The sequence below is a fragment of the Artemia sp. Qi Xiang Cuo genome, chromosome 15 (assembly GCF_049724085.1).
Source record: "Artemia sp. Qi Xiang Cuo chromosome 15, ASM4972408v1, whole genome shotgun sequence".
Classification (NCBI taxonomy): domain Eukaryota; kingdom Metazoa; phylum Arthropoda; class Branchiopoda; order Anostraca; family Artemiidae; genus Artemia; species Artemia sp. Qi Xiang Cuo.
Window position 1 is genome coordinate 45307161 of NC_142808.1, and position 21801 is coordinate 45328961.

General features: G+C 36.2%; 1 protein-coding gene across 2 annotated transcripts in view; it reads right to left on the reverse strand.

Annotated features, from left to right (window-relative positions):
* LOC148943729 (uncharacterized) overlaps nt 1–21801 on the reverse strand; it is a 110726-nt gene that overhangs the window by 27580 nt on the left and 61345 nt on the right. For both annotated transcript variants that reach the window (XM_089101408.1, XM_089101409.1), the window contains exons 5-7: nt 18050–18174; nt 12874–13016; nt 1934–2068 (exon numbers count right to left, since the gene is read on the reverse strand). In XM_089101408.1, the coding sequence (XP_088957534.1) occupies nt 1934–2068; nt 12874–13016; nt 18050–18174 (403 nt within the window). The remainder of the gene's footprint in view (nt 1–1933; nt 2069–12873; nt 13017–18049; nt 18175–21801) is intronic.

Sequence of the window (21801 nt, forward strand, 5' to 3'; positions counted from 1 at the left end):
GAGAGAGGTTGCCGATACCTCAGTTTCCATTATACGCCATATATAATCCACAGCTTACTTCAAACTCATCTGTGATCCAAACTTACTGTATTCTTCTTCTTCAATGTGGCGATTTAAGTACAGAATGAATTATATCCTATTATTTTTTGCAGGGAACTAAGAAAAGAGGGAAGGGATTGCAATCCCTTCAAATGTTTGGTAATTTTTGTTCATTTTATGTTGTAATGGCTCTTTAGTTGAATATAGAAACCCTTTTCTATTAATGTTTTTTCACAGATCGAATTTAAAACAAAACTTTGTCATTTAAAGGAAAAATATGTACAAGCTTAAATTCTGGCTTCAGCTTCGCTGGTTCTTTCACTAAACAAGCTTGGAGTAAACTATCTTGCTAAAAGTACTTTTCGTGTAACGTCCCACCTTGATAAAGGTTAATGATTTGGAATCAGCCTAACAATTCATGTATGGGTAAATATATATTTCCCAACAACTTTTAGATTTGAACTCGGGGTAAGCACGGCACATGAGTTGATTTGCTAGATTTGCACCAAATTACATTACATTACCAAATCACTACACCAAATGTACACATGGAGAAACAGAGGGACTACTTGTAGAAAATTATGTGTCCCCAAAATTGTTGTTTGTTCTTTTTACTGGCTCAAAATCTGACACAGAAAAACCAATCAGGTTTAAAAAAGAAGGGGCTATTGCTCGGTCTAGAAATTTCCTTTTCTTTAGGATTAATATGATTGGCCTACAGATAAATTAACCATAAGCCATAGATATGTCTTAGATAATCAAACTTAAATTGGTAAATTAAACGACGCTTTTTGCACCATAATTATACGAGAGTAATCTCTCTTATGCTGTTTACTTGTAAACATATAGATAGATAGATAAGTGTATTAAAGCCAAAAATACGGCCATGAACACAAAAAGAGCACAAATATAAAAAACTTACATCGGCGATCATCATAAAAAGCACAAATATAATGAATTTGCATTAGCCATCATCAACAAACACTTAAATGAAACATACACTTAAAAACAAGTTTTTTTTTCGACTGAAAGCAAGGAACAACAAAAAAACTTAAAACTAACAGACATTAATCCATATATGTAGGGGAGAGGTGCTGCCCCTTCGTGAGCCTTCTCTCTTTACGCTAAAATTTGACTTTTTGTCATAATTCTTTAAGAAAGCCTGCTCAAACACAAGAGCCGTTGAATTTTAATAAGAAGTGTTTAGTGAGAGCTTTGAGACAGCGCCCCCCCAGTTGTTTCTTACTATCGGCTGAAAAATTGCATTTTTAAAAATTTAATTTGAACTCAAAACTTTAGTAACAAAAGAGAAATCCAATGAAATCCTTCATTCAATACTCTTTGCAAATATATTAATAACTACCGCTTGTTTATAAAAGAACAATAAATAAGAATTATATTTGAAGTGACGTCATCTTGGCTCGTATTTCCACCCACTTAAGAATTAACTTGGAATTAGACCCCTCATTTTAAAGTTCTTCATTTTTATATGGCTCCGTCAAGTCATATCATATACATGGAATAGCGTTTGATTTAATAATGCGCTTGTACATATATATAGACATTAAATACCTGAATAATGGCATTAGCAGAAAATAACGGAAACAGTATTTTTTTTTCGCTCTTATCTAATTCAAATGCTGATCAATAAACGTATATGCAGTTGCTGCTACAACGACTTACTAAAATTGCCTTGAAGTTTTTTTTACCCATTCATTATTATTGTTATAGTTAAAAAAAAATTGTGATAGTTTTTTGGAATGAAAGCCAAAGAAGCTTAATCTAGTTATAACAAAGTGCCATCTAGAAAAGGAGTACGAGGATTAGAACATCTCATAGAAAGGAACCATCTATGCAAGAAAGTGTCTTTATGAAGGAAATTACTAAGTTTTACCTCCCTCCAAGACTTCTGGGTCTGCATGATAGACAGTGATTCCACCAATCCGACTTGCACTTTTATAGTAATCTGCAATCGGCACTTGTCTAGGAAGTGTTGCTTTTATGTTAGCGCGCAAGTCAGCACACAAACCTGTAATGAAAAAAGAATAGCCTAATGATAAACAAAATTAAATCAGGACTACTAAAAAATAAGTTAAAAAATAAAAATATAAACATGCTCCATCATATTAGCATGATTGCTCCATAATATTATTTTGGATAAAGTCATATTTGTTTTCATTTTAAGGGGATTCGTCTCCTTAAAGGATCACCCTATCTCCTCCATTAAAAACTTTCTTGTCCATAAAGTGTGGCTGAACTATTAGAGTTGATTCAGTGGCACTGCCATAATCTCTAGAGCTTTAATAAGAGATCCGAACAAATAACAGAAAACAAAAAGCCGACACCTGCGTCCACAGAAATCTTAGGAAAACAATTTAGCTCTGCTTGTTTTTGTACAGGAGATAGAGGAGATATTAAGGTTTGATGAAACTTGTATCAATGTTTCGGGTACCCGATTAACTGACCGTATCCTCAAAGAGTAAATTGTACGAAAAATGTGGGTCAATCCCATTTTCTAGGGCTGTTATGAGAGAAATGTTGAGAGGGCTAGGACCAATTCTGTGAATGAAGGATGACAGATTGCCTATTATTGTCCCGGGCAGTCCTCGAGGGTCAAACAAAAAGCAGTCCGTCCCTGAATAGGGTGGGAGGATGCTGTAAGGACATATTTACGGGAAGTTAGAATTTCTTGGGAGGGCGCAAAGAGGAAGGCTTTGAATAGATTGGGATGAAAAAAGAGCGTGCATAGCTGGGTTGGCCTCAGGCGGCTTAGTGCCTCAGTGAGTTGTTAGTAGTAGTAGTTGCAGTATTAGTAGTAAAATTTTATTAGAAAGCATGAATTTGTGATATTTCGATTAAGCAGAGAAGGATTTCCTGTTGAAACTCAAGAAATGGCAGTCCCTTAAAATGTTCTAGCATACCTGCTAAAAAAGTCACCAAAAATCAGCTTAAAAAAATGTCTTTTAATCAATTTTGCAACTCTGGGAGCTCCCTGGGGTGATGAAAACTGATAGGAAGGTCCGCCGATACAGTTAAACTGTCTTTGCACTCAAATTGCACAGCCAACCACAGATTCAAAATATATTTCAATAATAACTAGTCCCCTGGGAGAATTCGTTGATGGACCCTTTGTCTTTGAGACGGTCAGCCGACGTTGAGGCAAGCAAAATAATTTTTAATGTATTGAATCCTCTTAAAACCCCTTAAAATATAGGGAGAAAACAGCCCTAAAATGGTTTGAACTCCCCGAAATGTTTGTCCGACTCGAAATAACGTAACAAAAATGAACATTAACACATTTTTTTAAAAGTTTTTTTTAAAGTTTTTATCCCCTCCCCCAAAAAATTCCATTTGTAACCCCCCCCCCCTCCCAAAAAAAAATCCTGGATACGGCCCTACTTTTGATTAAGGCCTTAAAACCCTGTTTTAAACGCTGCAGTGGGTCCTAATTTGGGAATAACGGTAATAAGGATCCTTAATTTTTGGACAATAACACAAACACACTTAATAGCACTAATAACACTAACGTGGAATACCGTTAATTTTTTATCCATCTTATTTTTGAAACAATGCCAAAAATATTGATCAAAAATAAATAAGGTTTGATTTTTTCTGATCTTATAACGAGACAATAAAGAAAAGAAAGGCGTGGTTTCTCTAATCAGCTAATACAGGAATTAGGAAAAGGTTCTTCAGTGTTCGTGTACAAGCTTTCTAATATATAGCATCCTTATGCTATTAGACAATTATTACATTATTTAGAACATGGCTTAGTCTAGCGAGAATTTAGTTCAGTTAACACTAATTCTAAAAATGATAAGCTGATTAAGTCGATTGAGCTTATTCTAAGACCTATTGATTAAAAAGGGCTGATTAAAAAATGTGTCTAGATTTAGGGAAAGCGCAAGTTAGATTTATCTGAAATCGGTTGATAACTCAGTGGAGATCCTATAAGCATCATCAGCTCTACTGAAAAACCTAGCAGATTAAAAAGAGAAAAACAGAGCTGCCATATGGATTGAGAGATCAATTGACAACTCGGATGAGATTTTGGAGCTAAAAACGGCCCAGAATTATTTATATGACATTGATTGTTTTAAAAGGGATTTATTATTACAGATTATTGAGAAAACTTAAAAAAAAGAAGAAATTACTGCTTCGTTCCCTATGAGACATGTATAATACTAGCTCAAACGAACTGACTTCGATATTTCTTTACATTTATTGAACTTCATACAAATTGGGGTTTCTATCTCAATAAGACAAAAAAAAAAAAAAAAAAAAAAAAAAAAAAATAATCTGGTCATTCCTTAAAACAAATTTGATTCACATTGCTCGAAATCGGAAGCAAAAGGCAACAATTAATCTATATTTCATTAAAATCACATTAATCTATAATTGTTAAAATCACATTAATCTATAATTGTTTTTTAGCTGTTGCGAGGGCCCTAAGGGACTGGAAATGGGCCGAACAAATCTAATGAACAAGAAAAATCTTGTACGAGCACGGTGCCCCCCCCTCCAAAAAAAAGAAAAATGGTGACCGATAAAGGTGTAAAAAGCTTTCCTAATAGGCTAGGAACTTATATCCTTTAGTCCTAGGGGTAGAGTTCATAATTTATGTTTCATAAGTTTTATTATTTCACATTCATCAATAAATAAATAAATTAAACAACACTTTCGCGTTGGAGAAAACCTATAAGGGTTTGCGGTTGCGCGGAAGTTCACGTAACTGCTTACTTATGAACTCAGCTATTTACTTTAACATCAATTATTTAAATAAATCTATTACAAATTAACCAAAAATATTAAAAAATAGATAAATAAATAAATAATTGAACTAAAAATAACAATACATAAATGAAAATATAAAGAAAACAATAATAACATATCCAGTCTCTCTCATTCTTCAATACTCAACTTCCCCTCCCCAACCCAACCCTGCCCTCCCAACCCCACCTTAGCCCCTGCCCACCGTACCTTCCCTGCCCACCCTTACCTCCCCTGCTCCCCTTCCTCCCCTACCCATCCTGCTATCCATAATAAAATTCAGTAATTAAAGGGACCCCAATATACTGATCTTAGCTGAATTTCACCACAGGTAGGAACAAATACGGTACAGCACATTCAATGCTCAGATCCTGAGGAAGACAACAACACGACAGGATATTTGATAGAACCTGGAGACTATCAACCAACAAAAAGATGTGAAGAGGCCCTGATATCATCCTGCATCACAACTCAAAATTTTGAAGCAATAAAACATGCATAACCCTTGAATAAGAAAAGCAGCTGAGGCAAAAGAAGTAGCGAGAAAAGAGACTGTCACGACCTATGCAAAGTTACAGAGCAGATTCTCGGCTAGGAATCTCTCTAGGAGGGTCCGGAAATGGACGGATCAGGAGTCTAGTAACAGGTCTAGAAGCTCTCAAGTTGGTATTGCAATTACACTGGTGACGTCGAACACCGTTTTCCCTAGATGAAGAGCCTGTATATAGCTTATGTTGTCACTTAAAATTTAACCATGATTCAAATAGAGCTTGAGATTAACCTAGAGCTGAAATAATCCTCGAAGCCTAAAAAGAAAATCAGTGTTTGAATATGAAATCTTAATTTAAATGATTAAATTATGTGTAGTGTGTAGTCTTCTTTGTAGTTGTTTAGTCTTCGGAAAGGTCACATTATACTCTATTTGGAATCCTATGATTTAAATATTCAAGAATTGGGTTCACATTGCACAAAACATTCATAGCATACACAAAATACACATTTACATACACACCATATGCATACACAACGTACACATACAGATGCACAACATAAATATACACAACATACACACACACATTCACAACATAAACATACACAACCTACACATACACACACACAAAATACACATACACAACATACACATGCACAACATACACATACACAATATAAACATACACATGGACAACATAAGCAAACACAACATACAGATACACACTATACGCATACACAACATACACATAAACAACATATACAATTCTCTAAACTAATCATTTACAGCAGGATAAAGAGTAAGAGATAAGAAACATGGCCACAGATCTAGCCGCTTCTATGCAAACCCTTTTATTTACTCTTTAAATATTAGTTTAAAAATCATGAGAATATTATTCCTAATGTTAATTTTTCAATTTCCTAATTAATATTATGTCTGCTAATTTTTGCTTACTTAGATTAGATCCCCCCATGCCGTCAAGGGCTTTAGGCAACAAAGTCGCATCTCTAAAATAGCTTCCTAAGTCCTATAGACCAAACATACTCCACGGACGACTTGCGCAACACAGAATACTTATCAAGGCATTGCCTGGTTGTTGTTTTCCGTTTTTCAGGTTTCTGGAGGCCGATGGGGATTAAACACTATATATGACGCAGGGGATAGCCCTCGGGCATCCGCACAGCATGCCCCAATAACACCATCGATTACTAGTAATTTTATTGATCTTAAGTGGTTGGTCGGTAATCTGGCAAATAAAGGTGTTGGTGATCTTATCAGTCCAGTGGTTGCCATTGATGGGTGTAAGACAGTTATTCTCAAATCCCTGGCTTTTATTTTCGAGCTAAATAGTTAGCGGATTGTTGACCAGGTTCTGTCGGGTTTTCGGTCTGGGTATGCTAAACTTGCAGCCCTGAAGTTTAAATTTAATAAGCATATCCTTGCTAGGTTGTATCGTGCCGTCGCTCTTCCCTTTGCTCACTACATCTCACCCGTTTGGCATTGGCTATCGAATTCGGATATGTTGCGAATCCGTTCAGGCTTTTGCAAATATTTAAAGTTTCTGCTTGGTCTGCCACTTTACCTCCGTAACACTGGTCTGCTAGAAAAGTATCATATACCTGATCCTGTTGAGTTCATGCCGAATTTTGAAAAACAAGCTCTCGTGAAACACAGGGCACTATTATTTGATTTCCCAGCGACTTTCTTGCTTGATAGTTGAAGTGTGATTTGTTTGTATTTAGTAGATTATTATGTTCGGTTGATTTGTGTTCGTTTTTATTTTCTCTTTTCTTTTGTTTTGCTCCGCTTCTTCATGCTTCTTTTTTATAGCGGGTTTGTAATAAATTATTATTATTATTATTCACGTCCGTCCATTATCACAGGAAGGATGGTACTATTGAAGATTCAGGGTTTTCTTTTAAGGGAGTATGTTGTAATGCTCCAAATATTCATTAATCTGTGGAAGTCTTCGGGTGCATGTCATGCTACTGTTAAATCTATGCTCGGATTTTCGTCAGATTTGAGTAGTTCCCAAGGTGCTTGTAGGCTTACCTGTCAACCTCCTTCGGCACATCACCTCAAATTATAAGTGGCGGCACAGGTGGTTTACTGATGTTGTTATGGATAATCTTAGTTTTATTGCTAACTGAATGAGGGATCATCATATACTGTTGTGTGTGAGAGCTATGTTGTGTTCTGCTATAACTCTTCCCTTATATCAGACAGGAGGGCCACCTCATCAGCAAAATTCAAACAGAGCTGTGTTTGACATATCTGAATTCCACCTGTGACGTTTTACATTAGAATAATAAAGTTCAAGAGAATAGCAAAGAGTACAAAGAACACTATACATCCTTGACACACAACTGACATTGCGCTAAGCCATTTTTTAGATTATCCATCTTTACTCCGTAAAGCATATAGCTGGTCATGGATGTAAATCAGTAATTATAGACACTATCTTACGAAGAAACATAATACTGCAAAATTTTCCATAGAAAATCCCCGTGGATTGAATTGATTGCCCTCAAAAATCAATAAATCAAGGTTTATTGGATTCTTCAATGAACACTTTCATACGAAATATCGGGTCAGCACAAGATTTATCTAACTGGAAACCATTCTTTTCATCTATCAGTATTGCATAAACTTTAATTGAAGAGAAAGCGGCAGAGGACAGACTTTCTTCTGCTGTATTGTACTGTGCAGAGGTCCTGTAATGGTACTGTATTGATTTCTTTTGATTCTTCTTGAATATTCTTCGTTTTTCAAATCTGATAGTGGACCTGGTACAAGCGTTCAAAATTAATGTACACATACAATACTTCAGGGTTCAGGCAAAAGATCATGAATTCTTTACGCTTTGCCAGTCCGGAGCTTGCTCAATATCATCTTGACTTCAGACAAACTAATAGTTCTTGCACTAGTGTCGACTTCAATCAGCGACACTTCAGCACAAGGATTCTTAGGATTTGAATGAAGTTCAGTACCTCATTAATTTTCTTCTTCCGTCTTCTATCGATCTATATTATCTTAGTAGATAGATGTCTGTCAAGACAGAATAGAGATTCTAGATAATGAAAGAAAAGATAGACTGTCTTAACTTTCAATGTCTAGAATCTCTAGTGATTCCTTTTGCGATGTGATTACAACGTCCGATCATCACCCTTACTAGCAGATGAGTCTGCTTCATCAGCCTGTATTACGCCCTAGTCAATACCTTGCTCTTTAAGCTAAAGTTCGAATTTTGTTCCAATTCTTTAAAAATGACCCCTTAATCACAAAGGCCGTTAATTAGAATAAATAGCTCTTATGAAAGTACTAAAAAATCTTCGGCTTAAAGAGCGAGGTACTGACTAGGGGGTGAACCCAAACATATAGCTATTATTTTCTGTTCGTTTTAAGATGTTGCTCCTAACTTTCAGTTGAAAAACTTGTTTTTTTATATTTAATTTCTGATTTTTTTTTAAATAATGCTAGGGAGTCCAGCGCCCTCTTCATAGCAATGTCCCTTCCCCCATGAAAACTTCCTTCATGGAAAGATCCTCCCACATAACCCCCGACCCACCCCCCCCACCCACTACCGGAAAAAAATCCCCCTGAAAACGTCCGTACACTTCCTAATAACCAATAATATATGTTAACATTGGGTAAAGTTCATAAATTTCAGCCCTCCCCCCGGGGGCTTCGGTGGATTAAGTTATCCTAAAAGACATAGTTATCACATTTTCGACCATACTAAACAAAATGGCTATCTCAAAATTTTGATCGGGTGACTTTGGAGAAAAAATGAGCGTGGGAGGGGGCCTAGTTGCCCTCCATTTTTTTGGTCACTTAAAAAGGGCACTAGAAATTTTAATTTCCGTTCCAATGAGCTCTTCTACGATATTCTAGGACCACTGGGTCAATACGATTACCCCTGGGAAAAAGAAAAAAACAACAACAAAAAAACAAATAAACACGCATCCGTGATCTTTCTTCTGGCAAAGAATGGAAAATTCCACATTTTTGTAGATAGGAGCTTGAAACCTCTACAGTAGGGTTCTCTGATACACTGAATATGACGTTATGATTTTCAATAAGGTTCTATGAATGTTAGGGGGTCTTTCCCCCTTTTTTCGAAAATCAGTCAAGTATTCCCCGGCGCATAACTTTTGGTGGGTAAGATTAACTTGATGAAACTTATATATTTGAAATAACAATTAAAATCTGATTCTTTCGATGTATCTATTGGTATCAAAATTTCGTTTTTCATACTTTCGGTTACCATTAAGCCAGGTCGCTCCTTACTTACAGTTCGTTACCACGAACTGTTTGAAAATGCCAAGCCTTCCAATAGCTTTCGACTGTTAAAAAGGGCACAAGGCCTTTCGATTTCCAATCGAATGAGCCCTTTTTGAGTTTCTACGACAACGCTTTTTATACACACCTTATGTGTCCCCAGGGCATAAATTACAACCCTTACCCTAAGGGCTATGAGGGTAGTTTTCATCCTCTAAGACCTAATTTCCAGAACTTCCCACTGCGTTAAACAAAATGGGTATATCGAAATTTTGATTACATGTGTCTGGGATAATGGTGGGTGTGAGAGGGGCGTTAGTTGCTCTCCAGTCACTTTCAACTATTAAAAAAGGCACTAGCCCTTTGAAATTCCGATCAAATGAGCCCTTTTGAAGTATCTACGACAACACTTTCAATAAAAACTTTATATGCCCCGAGGGCATGACTTACAACCCTTGCCCTGAGAACTGGGGGGGGGTGTCATCTTCAAAGACCTAATTTCTAGAACTTTCTGCAACGTTGAACAAAATGGCTATCGGAAAATTTTGCTTGGATGTGTTTGAGGGAATGGTGGGCGTGAGAGGGGGGTTGGTTACCCTCCAGTCACTTTCAACTATTAAAAACGGCACTAGCCCTCTCAATTCCAATTGAATTAGCCCCTTTTGAAGTTTTTACGACAACTCTATCTATAAAAACCTTATATGCCCCCAGGGCATAACTTGCAACCTTTGCCTTGGGGGCTCTAGGGGGTTTGTCATCCTTAAATAGATAATTTCCAGAACTTTCAACTAACTTGAACAAAATGGCTATCTCTAAGCTGTGATTGAATGTGTTTGGGAAAATGGTGGGCGTGAGAGGGGGGTTAATTACCCTACACTCACTTTCGACTATTAAAAACGGCCATTTCAATTTCCAATCAAATGAGCCCTTTTTGAACTTTCTACAACAACTTTCTATATAAACCTTATATGCCCCCAGGGCATAACTTACAACCCTTGCACTGAGGGCTCTGATGGGGTTATCATCCTTAAAGATCTAATTTCCAGAACTTTCGACCACGTTGAACAAAATTGATATCTCAAAATTTTGAATGTGTTTGGGCAAATGGTGGGCGTGAGAGGGGGGTTAGTTGCCCTCCAATGACTTTAGACTATTAAAAAGGGCACTAGCCATTTCAATTTCCAATCGAATGGGCTCTTTTTGAAGTTTCTATGGCAACGCTTTCTATAAAAACCTTATATGCCCCCCGGGCATAACTTACAACCCTTGCCCTGAGGGCTTTGGGGAAGCATCCTCCTCAAAAACATTATTTCTATCTTGAAATCAACAACGCTGAACAAAACGGCTATCTCAAAATTTGGATTGGATGTGTTTGGGGAAAAGGTGGGCGAGAGAGTGGGGTTAGTTGCCCTCAAATCACTTTCGACTATTAAAAAGGGCCCTAGAACTTTGAATTTCCAATCGAATGAGCCCTTTTTCAAGTTTCTACGACAAAGATTTCAATAAAAACGTATATACCCTCCGGCCATAACTTATAACCCTTTCCCTGAAGACTGTGGGGGGGGGGAGTGTCCTGCTCAAAGGTATAATTTCCTGAACTTTAAACTGCCCGGAACAAAATGGCTATCTCAAAATTGTGTTTGGGGAAATGGTGGGCGTTGAAGGGGTGTTAGTTGCCTTCCAATTACTTTTGACAATTAAAAAGGGCACTAGCCATTTCAATTTCTAATTGACTGAGCTCTTTTTGAAGTTTCTGCGATAACACATTCTATAAAAACCTCATATGCCCCCAGGGCACAACTAAAACCCTTGCTCTGAGGGCTGTGAGGGGGTTGTTTTCCTCAAAGACCTAATTTACAGAACTTAAAATTACGTTGAATAAAATGGCTATCTCAACAGCTTGATTGGATGTGTTTGGGGAAAAGGTGGGCGTGAGAGGGGGGTTAGTTGCCCTCCAATCACTTCCGACTATTAAAAAGGGCACCAGCCCTTTGAACTTCCAATCGAATAAGGCTTTTTTGAAGTTTCTACGACAACACCTTCTATAAGAACCTTATATGCCCCCACGGCATAACTTACAAACCTTGCCCTGTAGGCTGTGGGGGAGTGTCCTCCTCAAAACATAATTTCTATCTGGGAATCAACTAAGCTGAACAAAATGACTATCTCAAAATTTTGATTGGATGTGTTTCGGGAAATAGTGGGCCTGGAAGGGGTGTTAGCTGCCTTGCGATCACTTTCGACTATTAAAAAGGGCACAAGTCACTCCAATTTCCAATTGAATGATTCCTTTTCGAAGTTTCTACGACAATTTTTTCGATACGAAGTGCCCTGCTCTAAAGGAAAAAAAAAATAAATAGTACATTGTGCCAACATCGTTCTTGTATGCCCTCAGGGCATAACTTAAAACTCTTTGCCCGAGGGTTGTGGGGGAGTGTCCTCCTCAAAAACATAATTTCTATCTGGAAAGCTATTACGCTGAACAAAATGGCTATCTCAAAATTTTGATTGGATGTGTTTCGGGAAATAGTGGGCGTGGAAGGGGTGTTAGTTGCCTTCCAATCACTTTCGACTATTAAAAAGGGCACAAGCCACTCCAATTTCCGATTGAATGAGCCCTTTTTCGAAGTTTCTACGGCAATTTCTTTGATACGAAGTGCCCTGCTCTAAAGGAAAAAAATAATAAATAGTACTTTGTGTCAACATCGTTCTTATATACCCTCAGGGCATAACTTAAAACTCTTGGCCCGAGGGCTGTGGGGGAGTGTCCTCCTCAAAAACATATTTTCTATCTGGAAATCATCTACGCTGAACAAAATGATAATTTCAATATGTTGCAGTGATATATTGGGTGAAAGGACGGACGTGGGGGGGCTATTTGCTCTCCAATCACTTTAAAATATTAAAAAGGGCACTAGCTACTTTAATTTGAAATTGAATGAGTTCTCTTCGAAGTTTCTAAAACGACTCCTTCGATACGAAGTGCCCTGGTATGGAGGAAAAAATAAATAAATAAATAAATAATACATTGTGACAACATCGTTCTTTACTTAGGCAGCGCTATTGCGCTGCCTATGATATCATTTGTTTTTTTTTTGGAGATAGAAGGTTAAACTTTCATCCAGCCCTTCTCTATTCCTGATAGACTGCTTCCCGAGCTCACTGGGACTAGGATTCTATCAGACAAAAATGTAACAAATGAAAGCTATTTTTTCTCCGGATGAGCAAGCATAATGTGCCTTATGCAAGCAAGCATAATGTAATTTATATGCCTTAAACGATTTAGCACTTACCCTGAACAGTAAATGACAGTCCTTCAAAATGGGTTGGATGTCCGTCAGTTACAAAAGAAAGATTTATGGTGCTGCTCAAGGATACATTTTCACGACTAAATACACGGGTATAGCTTGGCAAAGCATCCAGCTGTCCGCAAGCCCTAGAAATATGAGTTATACTTTTTATTCTGGTGTGTCAATAGAAATTTTAAAATTAACTATTGCGAAAAGCCAAATTCGAAAGTTTCGTATTCTGTTTTTAAGACTTTCAAAATTTTGTTTTCTAGGGATGAGTCAAGATTAAAGGCAAGATCAATCGTCTTCACAACTTTAAATTAAAAACATAATTTCCCGATAATTATATATATATGTTTACAACATAGCTCCAAAAAACGGGTGACTTTGAAGGGAATTAAATTAAATAAAAAAACATGTTTTTTTAACTGAAAGTAAGGAGCGACATTAAAACTTAAAACGAACAGAAATTATTCCGTATATGAAAGGGGCTGTCCCCTCCTCAACGCCTCGCTCTTTACGCTAAAGTTTTTATTGTTTAAAAAAATAGAGTTATGAGAAAGTCAGACTTTAGCGTAAAGAGCAAGGTGTTGAGGAGGGGACAGCCCCTTTCATATACGGATAAATTCTGGTAGTTTTAAGTTTTAATGTCGCTCCTTACTTTCACTTAAAAAAACTTGTTTTTTTTATTTAATTTTTGAACGTTTTTGAATAAATGCAGGATTTGATCTTTGCTCACAGTACATGAATAATTAAAACAAAATTTTCATATTAATTTACTTTTATTTGGTTAAATGGCTTTCTCGAAACTTGTCTCATTTTATTTACGAACGTTTTTATTAGTAATAAATATACGTAACTTACGAATTAACTTACGTAACGAACATCTATATTCATACATTTTTAATACGTATATTAGGGGGTTCGCCCCCTAGTCAATACCTTGCTCTTTAAGCGAAAGTTTGAATTTTGTTCCAATTCTTCAAAAATGACCGCTTAATCACAAAAGCCGTTAATTATAATAAATAGCTATTATGAAATTACTAAAAAATCTCTGGCTTAAAGAGTGAGGTATTGACTAGGGGGTGAACCCAATCATATATGTAATATTTTATGTTCGTTTAAAGTTTTGATGTTGCTGCTGTTGCAGTTGAAAAACTTGTTTTTTTATATTTAATTTCTGATCTTTTTTAAATAATGTTGGGAAGTCCGGCGGGGACCTTCATAGCAATGTCCCTTCTCCCATGAAAACTTCCTTCATAGAAAGATCCTCCTACATAACCCCCGACCACCCCCCCCCCCCACTACCAGGAAAAATCTCCCCTGAAAACGTCTGTACTGTATGCTTCCCAATAACCAATACTATATGTTAACATTGGGTAAAGTTCATAACTTTCGGCCCTCTTCCCGGGAACTTCGGGGGATTAAGTCATCCTAAAAGACACACTTATAATATTTTCGAACATGCTGAAAAAGATGGCTATCTCAAAATTTTGATCAGGTGACTTTGGGAAAAAAATGAGCGTGGGAGGAGGCCTAGTTGCCCTCTATTTTTTAGTCACTTAAAAAGGGCACTAGAACTTTTAATTTCCATTCCAATGAGCCCTCCCACGATATTCTAGGACCACTGGGTCGATAAGATCACCCCTGAAAAAAAAAACAAATAAACACGCACCCGTGATCTTTCTTCTGGCAAAAAATGGAAAATTCCACATTTTTGTAGATAGGAGCTTGAAACCTCTACAGCAGGGTTTTCTGATACGCTGAATCTAATGGTGTGATTTTCATTAAGGTTTTATAACTTTTAGGGGGTCTTTACCCCTTTTTTCGAAAATCAGCCAAATTTTCTCAGGCGCGTAACTTTTGATGGGTAGCACTAAACTTGATGAAAGTTATATATTTGAAATAAGCATTGAAATTTGGTTCTTTTGATGTATCTATTGGTATCAAAAACCCGTATTTTCTAGAGTTTCGGTTACCATTGAACCGGGTCGCTCCTTACTTACAGTTCGTTACCACGAACTGTTTGATAGAGAAGTTCTCTTAGAATAAATTTTAGAAAGGAGGAGTAGAAAATATTTTAATTAGAATGAACTAAATATCCTTTTAATTAGAATGAATTTCAATTGGACTGCCAATTGCAATAAAAAAAATGAATTTGGCCTCGCAGGTGCAATGGAAACAACAGATGGGAGTTACAGTTACGCTACTTTAACTTTTCTTTTACCTTACCTAGCGGTAAAATGCTTGCTAAAAACAACCTGACCATTGACGGGCTTCTGGAACATTCCAGAACCCAGAATCTATTACAGTGCTGAGTCTAACCTACTCTATTCTAGAATAACTTTTCTAAATTTTTGGAGTTTCATTCATAAAAGGTGAACAACTCTAGTTTTCATAATGACAATGAAGTCCTTAGGTTAATTTTCTCAGTGATTGTCAGTTTTTGTTGTATTTTGTTCAAAATATTGATAGAATGTTTGTCTGAAAGTAAAAAAAAACGCCTTGTTTTCTTTCTTTATTCATAAGATAATGTACTTCTTTTGATTAATAATATATAACATAATAAAACCTCCTTTTAATAATCTGAGGAAACGCTCTATTATTACCTATATTAAAGAGCAATATGGCTTTAATGTTTAATTTTCTACTTCATAACGGATGGGGTGGTCATAGAAAATTCAAAAAGGTGCTCATTCAATTGCAATTCAAAGTTATAGTGCTCTTTTAAGAGTCAAAAGTAGAGGGTAAACGGACCCTCCCATGCCTTTTTGGTTGTCTTCCCTCCAAACATCCAATCTAAATTTAGAGATAATAATTTTGCTCAAAATAGTCTAAAGGTCAACAGTTATGCCTCCAGGGATGACTTGACCCCTAGGGCTCTTGGAGAAAGGGCTTTAAGTTATGCAGGCTGTTCATTGTTTACAAACAGTGTCTGTTTGTAGGAATGGGTGATATATTTGATCCTGGGTCTCCAAAAAGGATAAGGAAATCAAGGTGAAACTTTCAGAAAATGTTGAAGGGGATGCTGAACAAAATCAAAGCACACTAAGTGCATGCTGGCTGTCAAAAGCAGGTATCTCAGGCAATATCTCAGGAACCACTGAGGACATGAAGTTGAAACTATCAGCGCATACTCAAGGGAATCTTAGAATTTGACTAAAGGGCAACCCTCTCGCTCTCTTTATATCCCTATATATAACCCTACTCTAAAAACTGATCAAAATTTTGAGATAGCCACATTTTCGGAATAGTCGAAAGATCAGACAATTATACCCCCTGTGATAACACGAGCCCTCACAGCCCCCTTGAGCAAGGGCCTTAAGTCATGCAGGTTGTTCATTCTTTACAAATTGGTTGTTTTTTTTAGGAAAATCTGGCATGGTTGATCCTGGGTTTCAAAAAAGGCTTTGGGTATTGGGGTGAAACTTTCTACAAATGATGGGGGGATGGAACAAATTCAAAGCACCTTGTGCATGTTGGTTGTCAGAAGGACATAGCAGGAATATTTCAGGAACAACTGAGGGTGTTAAGTTGAACTTTTTATGGCAGATTATGGTTATATTGAAAAGTGATTGGAGGGTCACCAGCCCCACTCGCTCTCCTTTTTAATTTTTCGGATTTTTTTTTAATTAACAAAATTTAAACGCCATACTACAGCGTCCAAGAGTACGTGAACGCTGTGCTATTTCAGAAACTTCTTTAGCGTTCCTAGTGTTGGACAAAAAATTATCTTTTTCAACTTAAACTTAAAACAAAGTTGAGTTAATAGACAGTTTAACTCTAATTGGTTGATAAACATTGACTACGCTTTGTGGTTTAGACAATTTGTGTGAAGAGATAATGGTCTTTAACAACAATTGAATCAAGATAATGAGAATATTGTTTGTCAATGACAGACCGCAAATAGGTTAAGTGTTTTGTTTTCATAAAATCTGTTAATCTGATTTATTTTTATTTCTCCTCATCTTTATATTCATTGAATAGTTAATGCAATATTTAATTTTATTCCAAGAAATTCCAGGGAGCTTTTTAGAAAAACCTTTTTATTACAATTAAACGGCCTTTGTGTTTTAGGAGTCGTTCTTAAGAATTGGGTTGAAGAGTCAAACTTTAGTGTAGAGAACGATGGATTGAGGAGGGGGCAACCACCCTCATATATGGAATAATTTCTGTTCTTCTAAGTTTTAATGTTGCTCCTTACTTTCAGTTAAAAAAACTTGTTGATTTGTGTAACCACTTACGAAGATTATTATTAGATTGATTAAAGACAAAAGAATGAGGACATCGAATGGCTTCGGAACGATTACCGAGAAGCTAAAGGTGAGCGTGAGTAATCAAACAAAACAAGGACAGAACAGGGAACTTTTGACGAGCGAACAATATAGAGCAGTTTCGGTTCCCATTTTATTTAGATTGATCTAATACTTATTTTTATGCTTTTTATTTTTATCACATTTTTTCTGTTTCTGGTGATTTTGTGTTTATGTTTTTACTCCATTTTGGCTGTTTGTTACATTTCATTCTTCCAATGAAAACGACTTAGCGGAGGCCTTTATCAAAGTATTCGTGCAGCAGGTTAGTTGCACAGCAGTTGGTTTCCTCTGTCTTTGACCGAGGAGGGGATTCAAACCTAGTGATGCCACCAAAAGGATGCCACTCGGATCTAGAGAAAAATCTTGGGAGGGGGAATATGACAAGGGCGCCATTAATTGACCAAATTGACAAGTTTGTTTGAAAATAAGAAGATTGAAAAAAAAACACGGAATGAGGGTGTAAGAAAAAATCTGGGAGGAGGGGGAGAGTAAAAAAGAGAAAAAACACGGAATGAGGGAATAAGAAAAATCTTGAGTCGATCCTCAAGTGACCCATCCCTTTCCCCTGGCAATGCTCTTGGTTTGAACCTGTTTCATTTTAAGTACATTCTACCAGAAAGCTGCTCAAATTTTCTTCTAATAGAAATAAATATTATTATGTCAGCATAAATAAGAATTATCATGTTAAACAAATGTTATTATAAGCTTGCGGTTGCAGAAAATAAAGAAATTTGACATTCATGATATTTGAAAATAATAGATACACCATTAAATTTAACCATAATTTGAGGCTCTCAGAGTTGAGGAATGATTTAAAGAAATTCAGTTAGTCGAAATAACTTGGAAAACATGCTGATACTTACTTAAAAGAATCATCTAAATGTGGCATTAGTTGGAAAAACCCAGATGAACAGTTGAGATCAGAAACTAGGCGACTTGGCTTGTTGAATCTTACAGACACGATTCCGGAAGAACAAGTGTCAGCTATCTAACAATAAAAAGAAAATCACTGACAAAAGTACATTCATCTTACATAGAAATTCGAAAGCAGAAATGGCGAAAAGCAGGAGAGTTGACTTTTTGACTTTTACAGGGACTAATGGGGAGGAGCAAGGCTCAGCTATTGAATGGTAAAAATCCAAACCCCATTCTTCATACATAAAAACTAGAAAACAGGAAAGTTGTCCTGCTGACTCTTATAGGCATTAATGGTGACGGAAGAGTCTAAGCTATCTAACAATAAAATTGTAAATTACTAACAAAACCAAAATCTTCATTCGTTGTTATTAGAAAGGTATTTTTCGAAGCCTACACTGCCTTTTTTATGACGAACAAATAAAAGTCCAAACTAATGTGATCGAAATACCCATAGATTTTACAACTGTTTCACTGTCTAATAAAAGGATTAATTCAAACTGAACTTTTATTTGTTCGTTATTTTTTGAAAGCAGGAAAGTTGGCTTGTTGACTCTTACGGGCATCAATGGGGAGGAAAGAGCTTGAGCTACAGTCAACACTTGCTAACTCGAGATTCACGTGACCACGATTTCTCTTTGAGTTACGTTTAGTTCGACTTAGGCATAGTCCGAGTTATAGAGGTAATTCTACATAAAATTCAACTTATGCAGGTAACTAGTTATAGAGGTAAGCTAAATAAAAATGCAGGTTATAGAGGGTCAAAATCATTAACTTTACTCCTTACAGCCGCTACAAAGTGAAAAACAACTTTATTAGTGTATTATAGACTTGACATACCAAGATTTGAGTTTTAATTGTCAAAACTTGACTTTAAAATGTCAAAAATAAATTTAGTTTGCTAGGAAAAAGACACCTGAACATTAACAGAGTCTATACAAAAATGTGCTAAACAAAATTAATATATATCAAAGTTTACATTTTGCAACCTGTGTGCCAGGGTTTAAATTAACAGAGGTCTGTTGAAGAAACTTCGGAATACAGAGGTAAACTCAGACTTTTGGACGTAAAGTGCGAAATAATGACGACTTATGTATTAAATTTCGAGTTATAGAGGTAATTTTCGAGTCACTTCGACTTACTGAGGCAAAATATAGCCGCAAAATTATTTCGAGTTATGGATGGTTTTTTTTTTCTTCGACTTCGATAGGCTTTTCCAAGGGGATTTGAAATAATTGCAGATATCGAGGATTATGAGGTTCGAGTTATCTAGAGGACTGTATTTAACAATAAAAGTGAAAGTTTAACAATAAAAGTACTGACATAGCCACATTGTTCATTCGTTATTATCAGAAAATAAAAAAGTTGGATTTTTGACTCTTACACAACCTGATTCTGAAAAACGAGCGTCAGCTATATAACAAAAAAAGGATAAAATTTCTACCAGGCTCATATTCATCTACACTTAAATTAGAGAGCAGGAAAGTTAGCTTGATGAGCCTTACAGACAGAGCAATAAGAAGTGTAAGCTATCTGCCAATGAAACTGATAACTAATGAGAAAGCCACTTTTACCAATTTTACACAAAGTAATTTTGATGGGGGGGGGACTTACAGAAAAGTTCTGGGGGGGAGTAATTATGAGTTTTGCATGTCCTTTTACGACCAATTTGCAAGCCGCAGAAATGTTCTGGCAGTGGGAGGTTCAAACCCAGTAATGTTGGCTCTATTAACTTTATGAAAGAGAAAATCTTTAAATATATTTTGTTTTCAGTAAAGTGCAAATGACGCTCTCTCCTTTAGAAGACTTAGTGGGCATTAGCCCTACTCCTGATGGTGGAAGATTTAGGGTACAGTAAATAAAAGAAGTGAAAAATGGGGAACAGCGTTGTTTCGGAGTCTTCTCTGTTAACTAAGTATTATGACGTTTTATACTTTCCTGAAAACAGCCCAAGAAGGACATGTAATGTGATAGCATTGAATGAATTGTCAAATAATGAAAATCCAAATATTGTATTATTTCAAGTAAAATAGCCTGTAATTTCTTCTTGAAAAATTTGAACTTACGAACAAAATTACAGTCGCATTACTTCCATCAGATCCATTAGTTTGGTTATTGTAAAATACGAAACAAAACCACATAAATGAAGAATAAAGCGAATTGTTATTTTGGATAAATCTATATTACCAAAAAATTGGAACGACATATGCTACTAATTTAAATAACGTTTCTGACCGACGTTTCCGACAACCGTTTTTCGACCCGGTTTTGTCTACTCACCCTATAAGTTTCAATACTGGAAAAACGAAGCAAATTTTAGTTCATTTCGAAAATTACGAATTGATTCGGCCATAATCAACTTCAAATTTTGGTTTGAACAATTATTTTCATGTCTTTAAAAAAAATTTGGACAACTAACTACTGTATTGATTTTTTTCGGTGGTTAAGACTAAAGAAGGAGAGCCAGAGGTAAATTCAGTTTTGCATCGTTATTAAATCAAAATTACCATAGCTTGAACTTACGCTATTTTTCCACAGATAGAGAATTTTATTCTTTCATCTAAGCAAACTTTTTCTAAAGCACCTTTTATAACCACGTCACATTTGTCAGCTTATACGGTATATCTCATGTCAGGTGGAGCGGAGCGACACAGATAATTATTGCGCCTATTCTGTGAAATCATAAATTGACACAACCCAATTTTTTTTGTCCTCAGTAGGTTCTCTTTGTTCTGTCTACACATAACTTTAAAGTCAATTAATAAAACCTGTTTTCATAACCTGTATTGCAAAAAAAGGGAAAAGGGTCTCATTTGGTCAAACACGTAAATATTTCACATTAGGCTCCCCTTGGCTAATTACTTAAGACCTTAAGTTACAAATTGATCAGAGACAGCTAGGTTTGGCCCATTTCTGGGAACCCTAATGCCCCTCACCCTCAAGGCAATGATCCTTGAAGTTTTAAGGCTGAATGAAAAAAAAAATTGGCAGGTCCTTTTTGGGCCCAATTTTCATGCGAACCTTTGTTTTTTGTGAACTGAGTTCCTCTTGGCAAAGAAATCTTATATATAAGTTTCAAGCTAATTGGAATGAAAGAGTGCGCTAGCCCATTGGCCGGGAATTATGCCCGCAAGTTTCAAACGGATTAGGAAGAACATGCCCTTGGCCCATTTCCGAGCCCACTGATTTCTCCCTCCATACAAAATATGTAGTACCCTAGGCGCAATGACTCTTGAAAGCTTTAAGCCAATTCTAAAAATAAGTTTTTTGCTGACCTTTGAGCCACACTTTTGATGAGGCTTGTGCCCCCAAACTAAAATTTACCTAATACAATAGGATCCACTTGGGACTTTATATTTTATATTTTAAGCTGTTCAGAACAAAACATTTCTGACCCCTTTGATATTTTAGGATAAACCAATATTTTTTTTCCTGAATTGGGGTCCCCTTGACTTAGAGGAATCTTTTGTGTAAACTTCAAGCCAAGGAAAAGAGGTCCAAAAAACATTTGGTTGTAAATTTGAAGCAGTTCTGAGAAAAAAAAGTATTAGGCTTCATTTCGATGGGAACTTTTTTTTGTACACTAGGATCCTGTTTACCCAAAGACTTACGGATGTAAGTTTTTCCATAAAAACAAACAACAACAAAACTCTTTTGGGTCTTATTTATTGGAGCCATGCCCTCAAACTATATTTTTTTT